At 45.1% G+C, this 22540-nt stretch overlaps 1 protein-coding gene across 2 annotated transcripts in view; it reads left to right on the top strand.

The window, feature by feature from the left end:
* The window catches only part of ISM1 (isthmin 1), a 79324-nt gene extending 71902 nt beyond the window's left edge, over positions 1–7422 (top strand). For both annotated transcript variants that reach the window (XM_078056929.1, XM_078056930.1), the window contains exons 5-6: positions 2089–2178; positions 5698–7422. In XM_078056929.1, the coding sequence (XP_077913055.1) occupies positions 2089–2178; positions 5698–6215 (608 nt within the window). In that variant the 3' untranslated portion in view covers positions 6216–7422. The remainder of the gene's footprint in view (positions 1–2088; positions 2179–5697) is intronic.
* Positions 7423–22540: the final 15118 nt, after the last annotated feature.

Genomic DNA, 22540 nt, shown 5'->3' with positions numbered 1-22540 from the left:
AATAAATAAAATCTTTAAAAAAAGAAGAAGAAGCAGAAGAGCAAATGGGTTTCTGAGGGGAGAGAAGAAAGATCAGATTGGGCATGTGTATGTTAGCAAAGAGCATATGTAGAAAATGGGGCTGAAATTTAACAAGTGGCTGTTCTGGTCTATGTCAGGCATGCGGGTGGATTTCAGAAAGTGGAGCAACCATCAAGATGCTTTTCCTGATCTTTCTCATGCTCATCATAATGAAGCTGAGTTGGAAGTCTGATGTGATGGGATTTAGATAGGTGGAAATAAACCCATAAATAATAAATAAGTAGAGAAGGAGGAAGAGGAGGAAGACAACAAAGAAGGAGGAGAAAGAATATGAAGATGAAGAAGAAAAAAAAGATGATAATGAAGATCATGGAGAATAGGATTTTTTGAGGACTTAAGTATCAAGCAAATTTCTAAGGTCTTCATGTGCCTTATTTCATTTAATCCCTGCAATAGCCTCATGAAGTGGGTGTTTATTATTGCCCCCACTCGACAGCTGTGGAAACAGGCATGGGGTTAACTTGCATGAGTCACACAAGCAGCAAGAGATCAACCTTGAATCTGAATTCAGGCAGTCTGATTCCAGAGTCCATGGTCTTAACCATTAATCTATTCCACTGCCACCAGGAGGAAGGATATGGGGCTCAGCCACCCATGGATACAGACAGCATTTAGTGTTGGGGCTCAGGGGCTTGCCTATTGTTTTCTTGTCCCGAGCTGGTACCCGGATCCAAGTCTACCACCCGGTGACCACAATTTTGAATGTTTCTCTGCCACCATTTTGAATGTTTCCTTCTTGTTTTCTCTCACCACCTAGAGCAATGTTCCCAGCAGCCCTGCTCATACATTTTCTTCTCTTCTGACCCTGCCCTTCTTCCATACTTTCTGCCTCTCTGTTCCTGGGCCATCTGTCCAGTGTTTCAGGGTTCCTTTGGAACATGAAGGATTTTTTTTCTTACAGGATCTCTTTCTTTATTTGGTTTGTTGATTCTCAGCCTTACTGGAAAGAATCATGGAGCAGGCAATTCCCCCCTCCGCCCCCCCCACCCCGCCTGGCAGTGATTACACTGTAAAAGCTTGTCCCCTAGGTCAACCCTACAAATAAGTTCAAGGGGCCTCACATAAAGCCAGAGAGAGCCCCTTAAAGGAAATCAAGTCATGCCTTGCAGGCAGCCAAGGTTCTCCATCAGCATAGACTACCATGTTCCACCACCCTGGCCTCCTCAGATGCCTCAGCTAGCACAGCAATCCTGTTTGTAAGGGAAGCCTGGATGGGAGTGGTAGCTTGAGGGAGGGAGAGGGGAACCAGGAAGTAGGAGACAAACTGGATTCAGCCACTCAGAGCAAGTAATGACAAGCCCAGCTTACTCTCTTTGAAGCATCATGGGCAGTGCTAGACGTCCTAGAATGTGAGGTATCTGCTCTTTAGCTGTGGACTGCTATATCCTCAAAATGAGCTAGAAAATACTCCTGGGGAAATTATCAGCTAACACTCACCACTTACTGCTGTAAGTGCTTTCTTTACACATAATTCATTGATTGCATTTAACTCTATGAGGTGGGGCATTTGTATCTCCTCATTTTACAGATGTGAAAGCTGAGGCACATGAAGGTTAAGTGGCTTGCCCGAGGTTACAGGCTAGGAATGATTTGAACCCAGTCAGTCGGTCCTGAAAACTGGTATTGACCACTAGACAAAATATTAACCACTGCCTCTAATCCAGTTTGTCACCCTGACACCACCAGACAGACAGTCTTGTAGACAGACACGTGTCCCCTCCTGCCCCAAACCCCATTCCGGGGCCTAGTGAATGAATGAGTTCCTTAAGACTCATTCAGGCACATTTGGATCTGATTTCATGCTGCAAATGGTATCTGGGGGTTTAATATATTTTATGCTCTACTACCTGCTTTTTACTGTTTCTCCGCTGGCAAGTTCCTACCCAAGAGTAGTAATGAATACAAAAAAGGCTTTGTTCAGGTGCATTTGTTTCTTGATTTGCTGGGGAGGTGGGGGGTCACTTTTTCCATATAATTAGGGAAAAATGAGCTCCTGTCTGTGTTTAGGAATTGAAGACACCTTCAGGACAGCTGCCACCGAAGTGAGTCTCCTGGCGGGAAGCGAGGAGTTTAATGCCACCAAACTGTTTGAAGTTGGTAAGGAGATTTTTTCCCCCTTTTTTCTAATCCAAATATTGATTTACTATTTTGGAGATTCCTTTTGCCTTTGCAGTGCCATCCGGTCCTAGGATCCATTTAAGTGTTTCATTTTCCTCTTATGGGGTCTAGTTCTCCCAGCGTATTTCTTGCTCACTGAATATACTCCAAGCAAGAGAGAGCTGTCCCGTGCCTCCTGCAGCAGACTGAGCAGAGCAGAGAGCCCTCTGTGTCCGCCTTGCTTACTATCCAGCTTCCATGGCAAGAAGTAGGACAGGGCCGCTCTCTCCTCAGCATGGATTCAGTCTCCAGTGGGGCCTCAGGCCACATGGAATCTCTTCTGACAGCCCTCACTGAGTGTCCCCAAGAAGTCAGGCAATGCTGGTCTCGGTTCTGTAGCAAAAGGAGGGAAAAGGAGCTCTCTCAGTATTGTGACTGCCTCCCTCTACCACATACATTTTTTGTAAATCTTTGGCATACCCTGCTACTTGTCTGCTCGAAAGTGCTAGACCAAACACAATCCACATGAACCAAGCCAAATTGCAAGTGACTACTCAGGTGCAAGGGAAAAGCTTCCTTTTTAAAAATTGCTTCATGTGCTTCGGGATGCAATTCTTTATTGCAGAAAGGTGAGACTCCTTCTGTCACATGTCTGTGTGCCACCCAAAACTTCTTCAACCTCAGCCAAACAGGAGTCAGTTTGGACATCCTGTGTGACCCAGGGCTTCTACCTCAGTCCTTCACATGCACAAACTACCTTTGGCAGGAGCTTTCTGCAAACACAATGCATTTGACTACCCCACCCCTGTCACCCCAAAAGAAATTAGAGACTAAATGTGGGAAATTTACATAAAAATGGTAGAGCAACAAAGGTTGTCTCCTGGGGGCAGAGAGCTTCTCAGGTCTTTCCATATTGCACACCTTGCAACAGGTAGCTGCTTGCTTTTTTGAAGAGGATAGGTCCAGTAGCACAAAGCCACACCTGAGGTGGGACTAAAGACACACAGAGATGAGCAAGGATGGGTGTCAATCAGGTTCTGGGCAGGAACATACATGACACACTGGAATCAGGTAATTGAGGAGCATTCGATGAGGGTCTATTGGCAAAGTTGTGATGAGCAGGGTAGAATGGACACCAAGAAGGGTTGGACAGAACAGTGGGGAGCCCTTACCACCCCGTGGCCTGAAGGGACCAGAGTAGCTGTGTGGAGAGGGCTACCTGCCAGCACTCGGGGCTCTCAGAAGGATGTAGCCAACCTGCAACAATGAGGGAGGAACCACAGGAACAAATACTTTGACCTCACTCTCCTCTCTGCCCCTGGTCTCTGGCCAGGTCCTCCCTTTGGCTCAACCCAAAGAGAAGTCAGGGCTCAAGGGGCCCATTGATAGAGTCCACATAGGACAACCTTCCAGGGCAAGGGAAAACATGGAATGAGGATAGAGAAGGACAAACAGAAGAAGCCTCGCCGAGATGGGACACAGCTTGATCTGCACAGGGTCACTTGTCAACCTAGTAGTGCCTCAGTTATCTGATCTGTAAAATGGTACGAGGTAATAGGGCCCCCTTGTAGAGCTATTATAGAATTAAATGAGTTAATATTGGCAGAGCATTTAGAACATGCCCATCACACTGAACACCTACCAAGTTTGACAGATAAAAATGAGTCAGTGTATGTTCTGTAGGTACATGAATTATGATGACCTTCCAAACTGGAAGGAAAATAACCAAGCCATTTTCTAGGGCCTCACTGAATATTGTTTCTGAAGACCTGCCTGATGGAGGAGACCCTCCTTGGCTTTGCAGAAACACATTTCCCAGGAGGGAGCCTGCATTCTCTCACTACTGTTCAGTCCGGGGCTCACAGGGCTGGAATCTTAGAACTCAGGCCCCAATGGAGCCTTAGCACATCCCCGCCGGCAGCACCCTGGAACCTGTGCTGAGGGCTCCCTACGTTCCTCCAGTTTAATCCTCATCGCACTGTAGGAGACAGGCGTTCTTTTCATCCCCAGTTTAGAGATGAGGATACTGAAGCCCCGGGAGGGAGACTATGCCTGCACAAGGGCACGAGCTACTAATTCCATCGAGCTGGAATTCGATCCCAGGGAGCCAAACACAAGATCCCACACTCTTCATCTTAGGCCAGGCCTTTCTGAGCTCCTGAGAGACGCCCCATCTCTCTCTTCCTCATTCCACTGAAGAGAAGCCTGAGCCCTCCTCCAAACTGCCCCCAACCCTGCCCCCATCCTGGCCACTTGATTCCTTCTTCGGGCACCACCAGGCTCCCAGGCACCTGGGTCAGAGCTGGGGAGTCACTCTTGATGTCTCTCCTCCTTCCCCTCAAGCCCACCCAGGCCCGGTGGCCCTAACTCTCTGAGCACGCTTGATCCCTCCTGTTCTCTCCCTTCCCATCTGGACTCTTGCAACTGATACCAGCGCTGAATATATCTTCTTCCTGTACAGCTCAGCCAATAGCTCACTGTCCTTAATAACCTTCCGTGGTTCCCTAGTGTCCTCTGAAGAAGCCTAAACTGCACTGAAGAGCCCCAAGATCTGACACCAACAGCCTTCCTTCCCCATAAACTCTGTCCCGGTGACACCGAATGTTTTCCACACCCCCAGACAACCCCAGCAGATTTTTTTCTGCTCAACCTTGGTTTATACAAGTGGCCTGTTCCTGGGGGCAGGACCAGCACAAACATATCTTGGTTTTTCAAATAAAACCAGGAATCCACATTAATAAACTGGAACCACCTAAGTCTTAAATTATTTCAACAATTAATTAATTAGCAATGAATTCAACATTTTTTAATATTGTAAGGTCCAAATACAACAACCTCTAGGGGCAGGTTCTGGCTGGAAGCCTAGAGGTCAGTGGCCTCTAACCTAAATGTTAAGTTCCCTAAAAGCAAGGGCTACCAGCCCCTTCCTCTTTGAGGCATCTTATCATATGGATTTGCTTACAGGATTGTCACTCTCCGGTGCCTGTGGTTAAGAGATTAGGCCGCTAGCTCTAGCTTAAACCCGTCGGTGAGTGGCACAAATAAAACTTAGTCCTACCAGTTTGCCTTTGAGGCACTTTCTACCTTGTCACCAGATACTTAAAGAGGAGATTCAAAATTGCCCTGTATTATTGTTCATTTTGTTATAGGCTCCCTATCCTCCCTTTTTTTCCAGATGCCTACTAAAATTCAGGGATAATAATATCATATATTTTCAAGAAACAAGACCGACGAAGCAACTGTAATGGTTAAATCTAGGTGATTGCTGACAGGTAGTCACTGCTGATGTATCATCTCTCTACGTTTCTGTGTCTGAACATTTTTCATAGTATAAAGTGGGGAGGAGGTTGCCTTGTAAATAAAGTTCCCAAGTTCAAGGGGGGTGAGCATGACCAAACCGAGGGCTGGTGGTTCCAGGGGACAGCAGGGGTTGCCCCTGGGAGGAGAGGAGTTGACTTCAGTGTTAACCTGCCCCCGGTGTTGCATGTGGTGAGCGGGTTTCTCTGTGGTCTTTCTCAGACACGGACAGCTGCGAGCGATGGATGAGCTGCAAAAGTGAGTTCTTAAAGAAGTACATGCACAAGGTGATCAATGACCTGCCCAGCTGCCCGTGCTCCTACCCCACCGAGGTGGCCTACAGCACCGCGGACATCTTTGATCGCATTAAGCGCAAGGACTTCCGCTGGAAGGACGCCAGTGGGCCCAAGGAGAAGCTGGAGATCTACAAGCCCACGGCCCGGTACTGCATTCGCTCCATGCTGTCCCTGGAGAGCACCACGCTGGCCGCCCAGCACTGTTGCTATGGCGACAACATGCAGCTCATCACCAGGGGCAAAGGGGCGGGGACGCCCAACCTCATCAGCACCGAGTTCTCAGCGGAGCTCCACTACAAGGTGGACGTCCTGCCCTGGATTATCTGCAAGGGCGACTGGAGCAGATACAACGAGGCCCGGCCTCCCAACAATGGACAGAAGTGCACGGAGAGCCCCTCGGAGGAAGATTACATCAAGCAGTTCCAAGAGGCCAGGGAGTACTAAAGAGATGTCACCTCCGGTATTTTGACACAAACGCACTGCGCTGATCTGCCGCCGGGGCAGAGTTCATCTTATCCGCATCCATGGATATTTGTATATACTACGTGGGTATTTTCCATAAATTACACTAGGGGTGCGCACAAGGCCCGGGTGACTGCCGTCTGAAGCCACCTTGCCATCCAAAATGCCCACAGAGCTCCTTGGAATCCCTCTGAGGGGTGATGTCAGCAGGAGGATGAGGACAAAGGAGCCAGAAGAAGAACCTGGAAGCCATAGTGGGTGGGATTCGATTTACACCCAGATCCTGAGCTTCCAGGAGAAGCAAAGAGGGAAAGACTGAGTTGTAAACGTTATAAGCAGTTTTTATATATAACTTATTTAATATGAATGTGACTTAAGCATAATCTTTTCGCTGGAGTTGTGAAACTGTTTAATCGCTTCTGTGAGAGTTCAGACAGGGGCTTAAGGAGGTGGAAGAGAAAGGGAATTTTGGAGTAACTTTTTTAAAACTAACTCAATGGAAGTGTATCAAAAACAAGAAAACGCCCACCTTAAACCAAATGTTCTTTAGTCATGACGCACCTTGCTGGCGTCTCGGCTTCCAACATGCCCTTGCCTAAGATTGGATAGGGGGTGGGGGGCACAGGGGTATTTTAGGGGCAAATCTGAGGACTGGTTTTAAATAGGCTTTAAAATAAAAGGCCAATATTAGCATAATGCTATAATTCTACTAAAAGGCTTCAGAGTGGCAGAAGTTCTGCTCATGTCTTAGTGGGAGGTTCAGAAGCCTGCGGGAAGCTCGGACATAAAAACAGGTAGTAGCACTTTTCCAAAAGAAAAAATAAAAGCAAAATAGATGGGAAAAGAACATGGACCTCATTTCATCTATTTTATTCTAATACCATCGTAACAATTTTTTTCTCCACCAATATATTACCAGTAAATACATATAAAAAGAGTAGGGGGACTCAAGTCTAGAAAATCCTAATTTTTTTTTTGTTTTAAGAAAGGGGAAAAAAACTACATTATTTTTGTAAAGTATTTATTGAGTCATTGAGTCTTGTGCAGCAAGCATTGTAATATGACCTGGTTATGTAGTGTGGAACTTAAGACAAACAAAGAGTTTGTTCTTACACAATCTTTCCTTGCAAAACTCCAGGAAAAGAGAATATATCATAAAATCATAATAAAATGTGTTACCTGCAATAAATGTGTAACTTGCAAATATTTATGATGCAAATACCATAAAGAGTAGGCCCAGGGCGTCAAGGCAGGAGAAAGGAAGGTTCAAACCAGGTGGGAATAAAAGGCTCATTGATTGATGTGATGGTGGGTGGTATAACTCATGGCATCTTTGGCACCAAGAATGTCAAGCCAGTCCCCAGGAGGCTGAACTCATTGACACACAGGTAAGTTTTTGCCCACTCAGAGCTAAGAAAGAGCTAAGAAAAGCAGGCCAGAACAAAGGCTTGAGAGTCCAGGTGAGGGGCACCTGGGTGGCTCAATTGGTTAAGCATCCAACTCTTAATTTCGGCTCAGGTCATGATCTCAGGGTCGTGAGATCGAGCTCCGTGTCAGGCTCCATGCTAGGTTTGGAGCCTGCTTAAGGTTCTCTCTCTCCCTCTACCCCTACCCCTCCCCTACCTCCCCCCCATCCCTTTCCAAAAAAAGATCATCCAGGTGAGCAGGACAAAATTCTGCAATGACAGAAGTAAGTAGAACTACCCATCATGCAGATTATTCATTTTCCAGATGAGAAAACCAAAACCCAGGAAAAAAACATATATCACATTGGACCCATCTTTCATTTCCTAGCCCAATGCTCTTTCTACTATATCAAGTTATTGGTGTCCTGGTGGTGTCTTTGGTATTCTTGATCCCACCCCTAAGTTCCCCTAATAAAATATGTTCTTTTGGAAAAGGTTTTATCAATCATATACATTTTAGAATGAATTACCCATGTATTTCCCTTCTCAGAATATTTATATTTAAAAGCTATTTCTAATTATGACATGAGAAGCTTTATCAACATCTGAAGGAATTTTAAACAACTGAACTGATAGGGAGAGAATCAATATATCTATATATCAGGGAAGCAGATTTGGTTTCTAATAATAAGAAAACCATTTTTTGCAAAGAAATTTGGTTGTGGGGCACCTGGGTGGCTCAGTCTTTAAGTGTCTGCCTTTGGCTCAGGTCATGATCCCAGGGTTCTGGGATCGAACCCTGCATTGGGCTCCCTGCTCGGCGGGAAGCCTGCTTCTCCCTCTCCCACTCCCCCTGCTTGTGTTCCCTCTCGCTGTGTCTCTCTGTCAAATAAATAAATAAAATCTTAAAAAAAAAAAAAAAGAAAGTTGGTTGCAATGGATTGCATTGCCTTTGAGGTGGCGAGTTCCCTGTTGGGACAGGTATTCAAGCAGAGACTGGAGATGAAACACATGAGGAGCTCAACTGAGTGATGAGAGAAAAAAATGTACAACAATAACACCCTCTAATAAATGTTTTCTTTAAGGGTAAGTGCAAAGTACTATGGGAAAACAGGCAGGAATCAGGGAAGTACCTGTTGGGGCTAATGGAGGAGTGGTATTTCATAAAGCAGAGAAGAGGGAGGGGGAAGTGGACATACTTGGAGTTAGAAAAAAGTAAGAATAAAAACAAGGAACAAGGAATGAAATTGGTGTTTTCTGAAGGCCAGTATATTTAGAGTGATGAGCAGAGGAACAAGAGTAGTAAGTTTTGGAGCTATATCTAAGATGTCTTTATTAAGGATTTAGCATGGAAGATTAAAAGGAACAGAGGTCTTTCCTACTAAAGTGAGAATGACTGATATGAACAATATTTTCAACAGGCTCTTTGTCTTTTCATACCAGACCTTGCTGACCTAGTAAAATGAGAGTTGGAAGATGAGGTGAATTGGGGGCACGGGAGGGCCCCTAAGCTCTTTGCCTACTGAATACATCCCTGGTCTCCTGTACTTCATCAGGTTAGTGCCATACCTCTGGAAATTTGCTGAACTATGGTCTGCCTCTATCAGGATAAGCTAGTTTTCAGTCCCAAAGCCAATGAGTGATACTCAGAAAGCCAGAACACCTCTACTCGGGTATCTGATAAGACAAGGCAATCTTATCTTATTTTCAGCACAGGACCTCAAGCCAGCTCCAGGGTAACCCCAAGTAATTCCTTCCTTGCAAGTGGATCATGAGCTCAAGGGCCAACTTCACCTGCAGCAGAGTAGGCTGCCTGCACCCTCACCCGCAGTCCCTAAATATGACCCCTCAGCAAGTGCTCTACAAAGACCTCTCATCAGATTCTTTGCTCCTTCGCTTCTCCCTGGAAAAAGAGCCCCTTTTCTAATAATCCACTGGGCCTCTTGGGTGCCCCGTGTGAGCGAGCCAAGAGGGGCAAACAGAGATGCCCAAGGCCCTCTAGTGGCCACACATGGGAAAGTTGAGGAAGAGGACTGGGACACACGGGGCTTTCTCCTTGGCCCCAGTAAAATCATCCACCATGATTATAGTCTCCGGAGTGTTTGGAAGAGCTGGTTGAAGCCAGTTCTTTCTAATCACCAAGCGAACATTCATAACCTTAATCCTTGTTCTACTCCCTTCCTCACACTCCCTTCCTTCTACTCCCTTCCGACACTCACAGGATCAGTTTGGTTTTTGTTTGTTTTTCTCTCACTCACTCTGCCTTTACTCAGACTGTTCAAATATGCCAAATGTCCCTGCATCAACCCTTACGGTGTCTCATATTGGGCACAGAGGATCTGGCTTTATTTCTACATATTCTGCTCAGCTTGGTCGTTCTTGATCCTATAGCTGAGCTCTGGCTCTGGTTGGGTCAGTAACCAAGCTCAACATTTCTAGAAGAACAGAGTCTGGCCTGTTTTCCCTCCCACAGGCAAGTCACATGCTGTCGTCGGTTGGGTGGGCCTCTGGGGCAGGTGTCGTGTCCCTTACTTTTCCACACCCTGAGCTCATAGCACTGCACTGGGCAAACGTCAGGCAATGTGCAGAGAGGACTTAAGAATTTGAAGGTTGACTCAAACGACCTGTATTCCAGTCCCGGCTCCCACACCTGCCGGCAGGGTTCCACTGGACAGGTTAATCAGCCTCTGTGCATTTCCGTTTCCTCATACAGTTGTTATGAGAACAAACTAAGATAAGAGCCACGAAGTTCCTGGGGCCTGTCAGATACCATGTGCCATGAAGCTTAGACGTTGGGATTTAGTCATTTGGCAACTATATATTGAAATCTCCTAGTTGCAGGCATTGTTCCAGCTACCAGAGATACAACAGTATGTAAATCCGAGTCTTTCTGTTGGAGGGCAGACAGCCAAAAAATAAATAAGTACATAATCTGAGATAATGATAGGTGATATAAAGAAAAATAAATTATTTGATCACACACGTATGTTGCATTATTTATGGCAATACTAGTTGCTGTAATAGATAATCCTCAAAATCACAGTGGCTTAACCCAGTAAAAAGCTAGGGTCTGTTTCTGGTCAAGTGACTCTCTTCTAAGTGATGACCCAGGGGTCCAGGCTCCTTCCATATTGTGGCTCAGCTATCTTCAAGTTGTGACTCTCTAGGATGTCCTGGGGGTCATCTCTATTCCAGCCTGCTTGAAGAGTAAAGAGTGGGCAGGACAAGCATAAAGGTTTACGTAGGTCAAGCAGAGAAGTACTCTACATCATTTCCTCTCCATCTCCACAGCTCTGTTCCATGCCACACTCTTCTGCGAGGACGATTGGGAAATAGAGTTTAGTTGGGGCATTGGGGGTGCAGGAAGCCGAGATTGGCAATGTGAGCACTCAGCCTGTGTTTGCCACAGCGGTAAACCACCAACTACCTGGTTACACAAGGCAGGAATGAAAGTCAGCAGAAGGATCTCTGGATGGGCCCAAAGTAGGCGACCAAAGAAGAGAAGTCCTTCCCAGCCCCTCACCATCTTCCACATTGCATTATAGTGCTAAACTGGACCTCAGTTTCCCATCTATCAATTGGATAAGACCACCTGTTCTACCTACTTGTTGGCACATCCCCCTTGGCACTTACCACACTTCCTACACATCTATGTCCACCAGCCTCTCAGGTGGAAGTCCACCAGCCCAACTCTCAACTGATCAAGCCTTTGCCTGATCTCTTTCTCTGGGCAGTGGGGCCCCTTGGCTTGCACAAGGAACAGAGTAAAGTGCCAGGGAGTTAACAGTGCCCCGCACCCCAGGAGCACTTAACAGCTGACCTAGAGGAACTATGTGGATGAATACCCCAGCCTCCTCACCCTCAAGTGGAGCAATTCTGAAGCATATTTTATACTATTCTCAGAGCTCCCAGTCTGACTGAGCTCCCTTCACCCACAGTGGTAACTTCCTTGCTAACACGCCATTTATTGGCTTCCTTCCCATCCCCATGTTTCTTCCCCCACCCCCCTTCTGTTGCTTGCCGGAATCATTTCTCCAGTGTGCTATCTGCTCAGATCATTCTCTCTAAATTCTCTTCTGGGGGAGTCCCAAACCAAGACATAACTTTATGCTTTAATACTTACTGAGTGCCATTCAAATATAAGCTTACTATTATTATCATCATGCTCATGTGGAGAAGAGGTTTTACTGTTGGTGATAGCTCTACCAAAAAAGAAAATTCAATCTCATTCTGACAAGAGATTGGGGCTCTACTAGATTTTTGAGCTTTTACAAAACAAATAATAAGCCCCCAGTTTTTATGATTAGATCCAACAGACAGAAAATGACTCTGCCAGATCCCTCTAAAAATTGGTGAAACCGTCTCCTAACTTTCGAATTCATCTCCCTGCTGACTACAAATCAGCCCTGCTCCACAGACCACACTTTGAGTAGCACTGTGCTAATCAACTGAGCAACGGTGATCAATACCCCCACGAGCAGGGATTCTGGCCTGCCATACAAAATCATGAAAAACTTCACAGGAAATTATGTGTGGGGAGGGAAGAGGATGGGGTTCTCCCTTTGTCATCCACTTACAATTTCCAATGGAAAACTGTGTGGGTTGTCACCATTATGCCTGCACTATTTCAGACTAATTAAAGGCTTGCTGTGGTAATTACTGGGTGGGTATCCACAGGAACATACATCCATGTGTACAGATCCTGAATACAGTAGTATAAATTAAGACAGAAAGCTTACAGCCTGGTGCTTTTCTGAAGCTTAGTATTGGTTTACCATATGGGATTAGAAGAAGAGGGGCACTTTCTGGGATCAGAAGGTAAGACTTCTTAGGAAATAAATTTATGGGACTAGCAACTCTTTGTTGAACCAGAAGAAAAAAGCTTAGAGACAGTTGCGGTTTTTTGTTTTGTTTTGTTTTTTGTTTTTTATTTTTTTCTATCTCCATCTCCATGTAGAAGTTTGGAAAGCCAACATACAAAGATCAGTGCCTTGCCTGGAATGGTAAAAAGAACATCATCCTCAACCATTTTAGTGGCAGGGCAAGTGGTAGAGGGACTGGATTGAGACACAGCTGCAAAAGCAAAGCTGGGGAAAAATTTTGTGACTGCTAATTTTCTATCTGTTTTGGGAGTAATAAATATGCCCTTACAGATATTCATGATTGCCCTCAAAATAAAAAAAATAATAATAATAATAAAATAAAATAAAGACAACTTTTAAATGGCACAGAAAAGCCTTTCATTCCTGAGGCATGTAATTCATGGATGATTTTCAAAATGTCATGTTTGAATTGGGAAAGTAACATTTCTTGAATCAACTGGCCAGTTGCTTCAAAAACATGACTCAAAGGATATAAAAATTTCAAGCCTGACTTCTAAAAAAGAAAAAATGAATTTTTTCTATGCAGCCAAGTTTATTTTTCACAAAGGTCATGGCTGCATGTTAGGTTCTAAATGAAGTACACCTTTAATTCCTTAGAGAAATGGAGCATTAGCAGATCTCAACAAGCACCGGTTCAAAATTTCACACCAGTAGATGTGCGGTTTCGCTTTGTCCAGCTCTGTCCTCCTGTACTCCCTTCTACACGCAGCCTGGGTTTGGTTTTGTTTTATCTTTGGAGAGCTTAGCAAATGGACAAGGAGGCAGGGGAAGGCAAAGAGGAAAGCCAGGATTTCCCAGGACAAAATCCTCTTTGGAGCTTCTAAAGTAACTCATTGCCCCCGGTTGTCGGTATAACTAAGGTGAGGTATTTACACAGGGGAAGACTGGGGAGACCCAGACCACTGATGTGGTCCTGTCCCCAAGGAGCCTTGAAATCCCCCCTCAGGGACCAGCCCTGAGCAGGAAGAGATTTCCAGAGGCCTCATGCCTCAGAGCCACGTGATGAAGATTCTTCCAGTCAAAAGAGAGTGGGATGCTCTGTGCTGATTGCTCTGGAGGGAAGGCCTTTCTTCAAGAATGTTTTCGGGTCCTCACCTGGGGACTGACTCTACTGAGTGGAGGCCAAGGCCGCCTTCCCCAGGTCTCAGGAGAAAGCCCTCCATGGAGCGACTCTTGAACACTCTGTCCCGCTCTTACAGGAGAAATTAAGGAGAATTATAAGGAGAAAAAAAAGGAGGAAAGCAGGGATCCCATTCTAGGAAGATAAAGGCTGGTTCATGCCAATCACCATCAGCAAATATACAAATCCAAACCTTGAGATAAAAGCAAATTCACTCTCTGTTTCCTCTTCTTCAAGATTTCTACCCTGTGCCATTCCAACCACCTTCCCCACTGCTCCTCATTCATTCCTTCTGTCACTCAACCGGCCATCTCATAGCCAGCTGCCATTCTTTGGGGCCAACCTTTTTTTTTTTTTAATACTCTTCAAAAAATAAATAAATAAATAAAAATACCCTTCGAACATTGGACTGATGTATAACGTACAATCGGAAAAATGTACACGTGTCATAAACGTGTGGCTCAGTGAATTTTCACAAAGCTAACACACTCGTGACCAGAGTCAAGGAAGAGAATAGAAGGTTCCTGAGGGAGCTCCCTGGGATGAAATGTTCTATGTCTCGATTAGGGTCATGGCTACACAACTGTCTGCATTTGTCAAAACTCACTGAATCGGGCCCTTATTGAAAAAAATTGAATTTCATCATATGTCAATGTTACCTCAACATCAAATAACTAAAACATCCCCATCACTCCTGCGCCACCTTCTAGTTAGTACCCACTTCCCACCAAAAGTAATCAGTGTCGTGACCCGGTATTGGTTTTGCCTGATTTCGAACGTCGGTGGAATCCTACAGCATGTGCTCCCTGAGGTCTCGCATCTTTTGTTCAACATTGTGTTGTGAGAGTCTTCCCATATTGCTGTTTGTAGTTATCGGTCATTCATTCTCATCACTGTCTAGGTTGCATGTCTCTACCTTTTCTACCATTTGGGTGGTTGCCAATTTGGAGCTTTTATAAACAGCACTGCTGTGAATGGTCCAGGGTGCATCTTTTCATGCTTGTCTGCACACATTTGTATTGGGAGTGTAATTAACAGGTCCTAGGGTGTGCACAGCTTTAGCAGATACTGCCCAAGGGTTTTCCAAAGTAGTTATATTGGTTGACATTCTATCCAGGAGTGGTTGAAGGTTCTGGTTCTTTGATCAATCTTGGTTCTACCCCTACACTAAACATTCTTTGATATTCTTATCCTTTAGATTTAAGTCAACGTATGTGCACCGAGCACTTACTGTGTGCTTGTCACGATTCACCATGCTGGATACTGGAGACACAAATAGGAACAGACAGGAACCCTGTCATAAATGAATGGTTCAGTGGCGAGACCAATTCAGACAACTGTACTACAATGTGATAGGTGCCATGGGACCAGATGAGGATGTGATTAATCACAGCAGTTGTAATTAATAAGTCAGAGTTGCCACATTTTATTTAGGAAAAAAAAGTCTGATAATACCAAGTGTTGGCAGGATGGTGCAAAAACAGAAATTCTTATTGCCACTGCTTATTGGGATATAAATTGGGGGATAACTTGACTATACCTAGTATAGTGGGTGCTGTAAAGTGGATATAGCAGAAGTCACCGATTTCACTCCTGAGGGCTTTCTTTATATTGTCAAAAATTGGAAACAACTTGTCTACCAACAGAGGAATGGACACATAAAACATGTATTAATAAGATAGAATATCATCCAGCCGTTAAAATATATGATCTAAAGCCATACATACTGTTGCAGATGTGTCATAAACATTTAATATGTAAAAAAGTAAATCTGAAATGGATATATAAAGTATTTCACTATTTCAATAATTTAAAAACTCGCAAAACAATGTTATATTATGTCTGGCTCTGACATAGGCAATAGTACTAAATTATGCATGGGAAGGCTAACCACCAACTTCAAGGTAACAGTTACTTCTGGGGATGGATGACAGTGAGCGGGTGGAAAAAGTGGAAAACATTAGCGGTGATATGTTATTTCTTTTTTTAAAAAGGAAACCTAAAATATATTGCAAGATATTTAATACTGGTTAAATCTGAGCATTGGGTAATGAACAATTGTTACATGATTTTCTGTATATGTGATATATTTTAAAGTAAGTACTGAAAATACATGAAACTGAAAAGAAAAAATAAATGATGTAGTGAGGTTGGATGGCATCCTACAGGGTCATGAGTCTGATGCCCCTTGGTACATATGAGCCCACACACAGAGGATGATGTGCAAGCCGCCATTGGCTGTTGATGGTAATGGTGAAGTTGGGACATCTGTATTCACCAGCTCCCAGGCAGTGAAGCCACTCCCAACTAGCGGCCGCCTTGGTTCTTCCAAGAGAAGCACACACAGCCTCTCCCCAGGTTCAGAGTCTTCCTTCCTTTCTTGTGTGCACAGCTTGGGATAAACAGAGCCCTGCACTGGGAACATGGTCCCAAATCCAGCATCTACTGAACGGGAGGCCCCGAGCCCATCCCGCAGCCTTGCTGAGTCACAGTTCCTGCCACCCCCCTGCAGTCCTGCCCCCAGATCTGCAGGAGGAGCCAAAGACAGCATAAAAACTGCCCCTTCTGGGGCCACTGGTTCCCATCTCAGGCTGACATGCCCGCCTACTGTGCTAGACATTGGATTCAGAAATCATCTCAGTCACTTTCTTAAAATGTCACAGGTGAGGACCCCAAGGCTCAGGTAGTAGAAAGACTTGCTCATGATCACTCAAGTAGTAGATCCATATTTAAACCTGGGGATGTCTGACTCCAAATCCACATTCTTCTTTCACCATTTGGATATCAAACGTAGAGGCAGTTTGTCTGCTTACTTCTGTCCCCTCTGCCCCAACTTTCCTACACGGAACCAGCATCTGCAAGGGGTGTGAGAGAGTGAGCTTTGATTCTCATCTGAGCACCTTCCAAATTCAAGTTGGGCCCCTGTTCCCCACTGGTCCATCTGAGGGTCTATCTCACCACCATCACCGATGACTAAGCATTCATATGCCACAGATTTCTCCCACCGTCTGCTCCCCTGAAAAACTGAATTGCAGAAAACCAAACAGAGTAAGAACAACTAGACTATGAGCAACTTCTGGCTTCCACTAGATGAACCAGATGTGAGCCTGGCGTGCCAGGTGTTTCTGCTTCTAGTCAGTAACTGGAAGTTATAGAAGGCAGAGCTCGGACACAGCAGGGGCCGCTGATCCGCATCTTGTCTGGGTTTCCAGGGGCCAAGGGTTGAGGAGTGAGCCCCACTTAATCTTAACAGGGCACACTCAGGTAAGTGGGAGAAAAGAGCTCAGCAAGGCACAGATTAGAGAAGAGAGAGAAGTAACGGGGGAAAAGATAGTGAAATGGAAGCCTGAAAAAAAATATCCCACACACTAGCCTATTTATCTGTCCAAAAAAAGAAAGAGTTTGTTTTCAGAGTTCTAAGGTTGTTATGACACCTGAAGATATGAAGGGGTTAAGTTTTGGCCACAAAAAAAATTACCCCCTCCCCACGACACACACACACACACACACAGACACACACACACACACATCAGACATGACAGAGGCCCACGGAGGGGTATGGCATCTTGTTGTCTCTGGGGCTGTGGTCCCAGCAGGGTACCTGGCAATGGCATGTCTGAAGTCTGGTCAAAGGAAAGGAGCTCTCTGACCAGCATGGGTCCCACAGAGACTGTGCAGGGCTCTGCTGGTGAGCAGGGAGGGAAGAGAGCACTGGCAATTCTGAAAACCCCACCTATAGCTTGAAGGCTAGAGGATCTGCCTAGCCTGCTTTGAGGGGGTGACCCCGGACCCCAAAGTCAGGGGCAGGGGGTGGGGGTAGGGAGACGTGTAGCAGGTGCAGCTCTAGAGCAAAGGGCCCGGGCTTCCCTTCCCATGGGAAGTGACCAATAACTCAGACCACTGGCTCCATTAACCATGCCCTGCAGTCAGAGGCCCCCCTCCCACCCCCAGCAAAGGCTGAGGGGTCATGGGCCTTGGAAAAAATACAGCATCTTGTCTTTTTTTCCCCAGAATAAGATAAACCCATGGAAAGGATAGCAGAGTATGCCTCAAGCAAAAATACTCCCCAAATTCTGAAGAGAATTCAGACTTCATTAGCAGAGTTCTACGTGGTATACTAGCTTTGTATTTCAGGAGGTACTTTAACCTTAAAAGCATTGGTATCATCCTGTGTTTGCAAACCCAAGGGCAGCAGTTTGAGACAGATGATGACAATAAGGACTCAAGGTTGAAAACAAGAGAACTTAACTCTGGTTAATTTAAGAAGAAAGGAAGCATATTGGACAGATGTTGGGTAGCTTTAGGGAGATTCAAACAAATAAGAATAAAACCACATCACGTATTATTTAAGAGGGAGGCTATATCAAACAAGGTAACCATGGCTTAAATAAGATAGAAGTTCATTGCTCTCTTGTGAAAAATAAGTCTGGCCTTAGATAGCCCCAGGGAGGTATGGAATCCAGTTTCTTCCACATTTCTCTTTAAGCCATTTCCACTTCATGGTCTAAAATGACTACCCACACTCCAACCATCACATTCATATTCCAGTCAGCAAAAAAAGAGAAAGGGGTGAAAAAGGACTTCCCAGAAGTTGCAGGCACATTTCTCTTTGCCTCCCATTCACCAGAACTCAGTCCTCTGGCCTCAACTAGTTACAAGAGAGGAGGAAGTCTTTAGCTGGGCAGCCAGGAGCCCCAGCTAACAAGAGTCCATGACAAAGAAGATACTGGAGAGAAAATGAGCAGTTCCTTCCATAGGCACCTAAACCGTATGATTTTTTATGACAATTGCAGTCACACTTTTTATGGCAAGTGTGGTCAGACCAGGCAAGGAGCCCCATGAGCAGGGCTTTTCCTCCCAAGGTAAGTGATGATTGTCACTTGGATCCAAGGAGAGAAATGCTCTGTTCCAGGAAGTTCCAGGTCCCTGGTCCCACAGCATCTAAAACCCTCAGTAGCATTGCTGTGCACGTGTGATCCTTGGTCCCCTGGTCAGGCCCGTGGCCTTAAAGCCCCAGCTTGAACACAGGAACCTGGTGTATTTCGGTCTCTGTGTTTTGCCCAGCACCTAGCCCAGGGCCAGGCACCCACAGCTGGCTTTCAAAGAAATGTTTATGAAACTGATGAATGAACCTCTACATTCAACTGCCTCCCACATACATGTGTGACTATTTTTCATGTGGATGAAAATATTTAAAAGTATTACTGAATTTATAAATGTATATGTTTTCTTCCCATGTGTATTTTCTCAGTGCATTTCTAAGTACATGTGTGTTTGGGGGAGGGGGGGCTGGGCAGCAGAGTCAGATTCTCTGGCTAGAAGGCCTGGGTTTGAATCTGTAATCGGCCACGCACCAGCTGTGTGACCTTGAGCAAGATACTTCACTTCTCTGTGCTACAGTTTCCTCATTTGGTACTGTTGCTCTTGGGGTTGTCTTGAAGATTTAATGAATTAACACTTATATTCTGTAAATTGTATCACATAGGACAGTGATTGGCACAGAGGTTTAAATAAAATGAAATATTAAAAGCTCACATACCCTTTGACAAAGTCTCATTTTTTAATGTCTTAAAGAGAGTCTCCTGAACAAAGCTGGAAAGCTATGACCCAGACTAGATGATTTTTAATTTGGCAGCTCTTTAGATTCAAGCTTTTTTTTTTTTAATTGCCCCAATCCCAAGAGCAAGCCAGTTCCTCACTGTCAGAGACAGTTTGTGGGGCATCTCCTGAGGATCCAGGGCCAGATTACGGAATCTAAGAGAAGACACCCCCGCACACACCATTCGCCTCACACCCTGTTGTCTTGACTGATGAACCCAGTTCAAGGAGTGATTGTATTTCTCTCTCCAAACCCTCCACCTGCCACATCGCTCGCTTCATAGCATCCCAGCAGCTGACCATGTTGCAGAGACCAATTCCCTTTGATGCCCGGGACCAGACGAGGTCCATATGAGGCTCTCAAACAAAGCTCTCGCTTTGTTTCTAAACAACTTAAGAAGGCTTAAAGGGGGAAGAAGTGCCCTATTTTCTCAGGCTCCTTTTCCTGCTCAAACAGAATGAAAAACCCAAGACCCAGGGAGGGACCCAATGAGACACAGAGAGAACCAGACTTTGAGAAGGAGACAGGAGTGCAAGACAAGGAATGGCTGCAAAGCTTAGATTACTTCCTAAAGGATGGAGGGTGAGTTGGGGGGGGTGGGGGCGATACGTGATCTTTATCTAATCAGACAGTCTACCCAGGAAGTCCCTGAGATCAAAGCAAGGGGCTTTTTATTTAGCCCTGTGTCAACTTAAAAACAGTCCTGGCAAAGCCACAGATCTGGACAAGCTCACACCTCTCCCCACCCCCACCGCCCTGAGCTGTCTCTCAGCATCTGAACCCTCTTAACATTCCATTTGGAATAAAACCCTGGGATGAAAAGAGTTCCCAGGATTACTGTAGGAAGAAGAGACAACATTTGACAAAGTAAGGCAGAAAAGGCTCGGCCAAGCCACCGTCCTTCCTGGCTTCTTGGAACAACTAGGTGTGCGCTGAGGGAAGGCACCACCATTTCTACTTCTCTGCGTACATTCCTCGCCATCCACCATCCCCCTAAGATCAAAGGAGTCCTCAGAGGTACACAGCTACTTGTCACAAGCATTTTTTCCCCACATGCCAGGGACTGTGTCAGGACAACTCTGAGGAAAAGAAGGCACTAAGGGAGAGGAACCAGACTGTCGTGGGATAGAGGCCAAGAAAGGAGAGCCACAGGCCCCATTCCTTGGTCCCAAGGATGAGCTGGTGAGCGGGATCGGGGTGGGGTGTGTTCGTGTAAAGGAGGAGACACACAAAGGCTGACCTGTTGAAAAGACAGGTGCTGAGAAAACGGGGGACTGGTTCAAAAGGGAGGAAAGTCACTTTTTAGAAATACAACCACTCAAGGGGAACAGGACGGGAAACTTGGAATCACACCACAGAGGTAGAAAGAGTTCATCCCGCTGGATAAAAGACTACAGAACCAGGGTCACCCTCCAGTGCATTATCATAGAGAAAGCTCAGCACCGTTTTTTTTTCCCCAATGCGGCTGAGATCCTTGTATCCTTTATTTCCAAAAACACAGACGTGGTTCGGCTCATAAGGACCTAAGACTTCTTGGTCATTTATTTTGTTAGGCATTTAAAATACTTATTATCTTAGTTAATCTTTATAAATACCTTATGATTATTACTCCCATTTGATGAACTGGATTCATCAGTTCAGACCTGGTTTTTCTTACACGAGCCAGGGACTGCTCCTTGAGTTGATTTTTATTTTATTTTATTTTATCTTCCTTTATTTGAGAGAGAGCGAAAGAGAGAAAATGAGCGGGGGTAGAAGGGCAGACAGAGGGAGAGGGAGAAGCAGACTCCCCGCTGAGCAGGCAGCCCGACTCGGGGCTCCATCCCAGGACGCTGAGATCATGACCTGAGCCGAAGGCAGACGCTTAACTGACTGAGCCACCCAGGCGCCCCTCCAGTTGATTATTAAAAGCAATTTTTAAAAGAAGAGTATGTAACATTCACCTTGAAAGGAAAGCTTGTGCTTCATGGTCAGCAGCTTGAAGTGGAGGCTTGCTTCTGGGAGAATGAACAAACCTTTTTTCTGTCCGCTTCTCCCAACAGAATTTATTTTTTCGTAGCCAAATCGGTGGGAAATGCAGTATTTCTCGAGTCTTTCTGGATTTCAATGTAGTCAGTTCATCACTTTTAGGATGTGTTTTTCTCTAAGAAATGTTATGTATCTTCCTCCTAATAAGGACAACATGCACTAAAGAGGAATTCTAATTTTAAGCCAAGAAACATGTGAAATAATTGCTTGATGTTCTGTAGGAAAATGTTGCAACTTTCAGGTACATCTCTGGGATCTGGCTGTGAATCAGCTTCAATAACACTCACACATGCATGCTTGTGTGGCCCTTTATAAAATATGTCCTCATGGGTGTTCTCTTTCATATCCCCAACTCACTGGTAAGGAAATGGAAGGTGTGAGCAACTAAGTGAGTTGCTTAAAAATACACAGGACTTTGTAGGGATCAATTGCCTCATTATCTGTTAAGACATAACTAAATGTGAGGTGTATTTTTAAAATACAGCTTTTAGCTTCAGGACTTATGAAGGCTTAAAATGATGAGCAGGACCCAAAAGTGTGGAAAGAGGGTCTTACCTACATTTTTATCGGGAGTGTAGGATTTAAATGTGCATCCTTATGTTTTTCTGAAGACTGGTGGGTTTTAACTGCGATTGGATGACAGTCTCTTGGAAGAAATTGTTTCAACTGGCTTTGATTGTGCCCTAATCATTATCAGCTATTTCAAATATTCAGGATGCTTTCCCTTCCACAAGTGGAAAGGGCTAGGTGATGGAGGTCAGAAAGATGCCTACAAGATGTCTTCACGTTGTCTTCAATTTCCCAGGCACTGATCTCTTCTCCCGGCTGGTGCCAAGTCAGGGAGCAGAAATGGCTTCCCACACCTCTGCAGAAGACACTTCCTAAGCATACATATATTGGATAACAGATAAATTTAAAGCCAGAGCATCCTTAGAAATAACCTAGTTTAAGTTCCTTATTTTCCAGATGAGAAAACTAAAGCACAGGGAGGGGCAAAGAGATATACTCATGCAGCGGAAGAAAAACACAGATCTCCTAGCCCTGATGACTACATTTTAACACCATTTGGTCAGAAAATACTTTGTTTCTTTTCTGCTCCTTCTTCTCTTGCTGGTCTGCTATTTCTTGCGACTCCAAAGAAATAAATCAGAATGTTTCCATTTGTTTTATAGACGTGTTCCAGCCAGGGAGCCTCTTTCTGGAGGCAGGAACAGAGAGCCACTCCACCTAAGTGACCACCAGGGGGTGCCCACAGGACAGTCCGACAAATG

This window comes from Halichoerus grypus, chromosome 10, assembly GCF_964656455.1.
Source record: "Halichoerus grypus chromosome 10, mHalGry1.hap1.1, whole genome shotgun sequence".
Classification (NCBI taxonomy): Eukaryota; Metazoa; Chordata; class Mammalia; order Carnivora; family Phocidae; genus Halichoerus; species Halichoerus grypus.
This window is presented reverse-complemented; position numbering and strand designations above follow the sequence as displayed.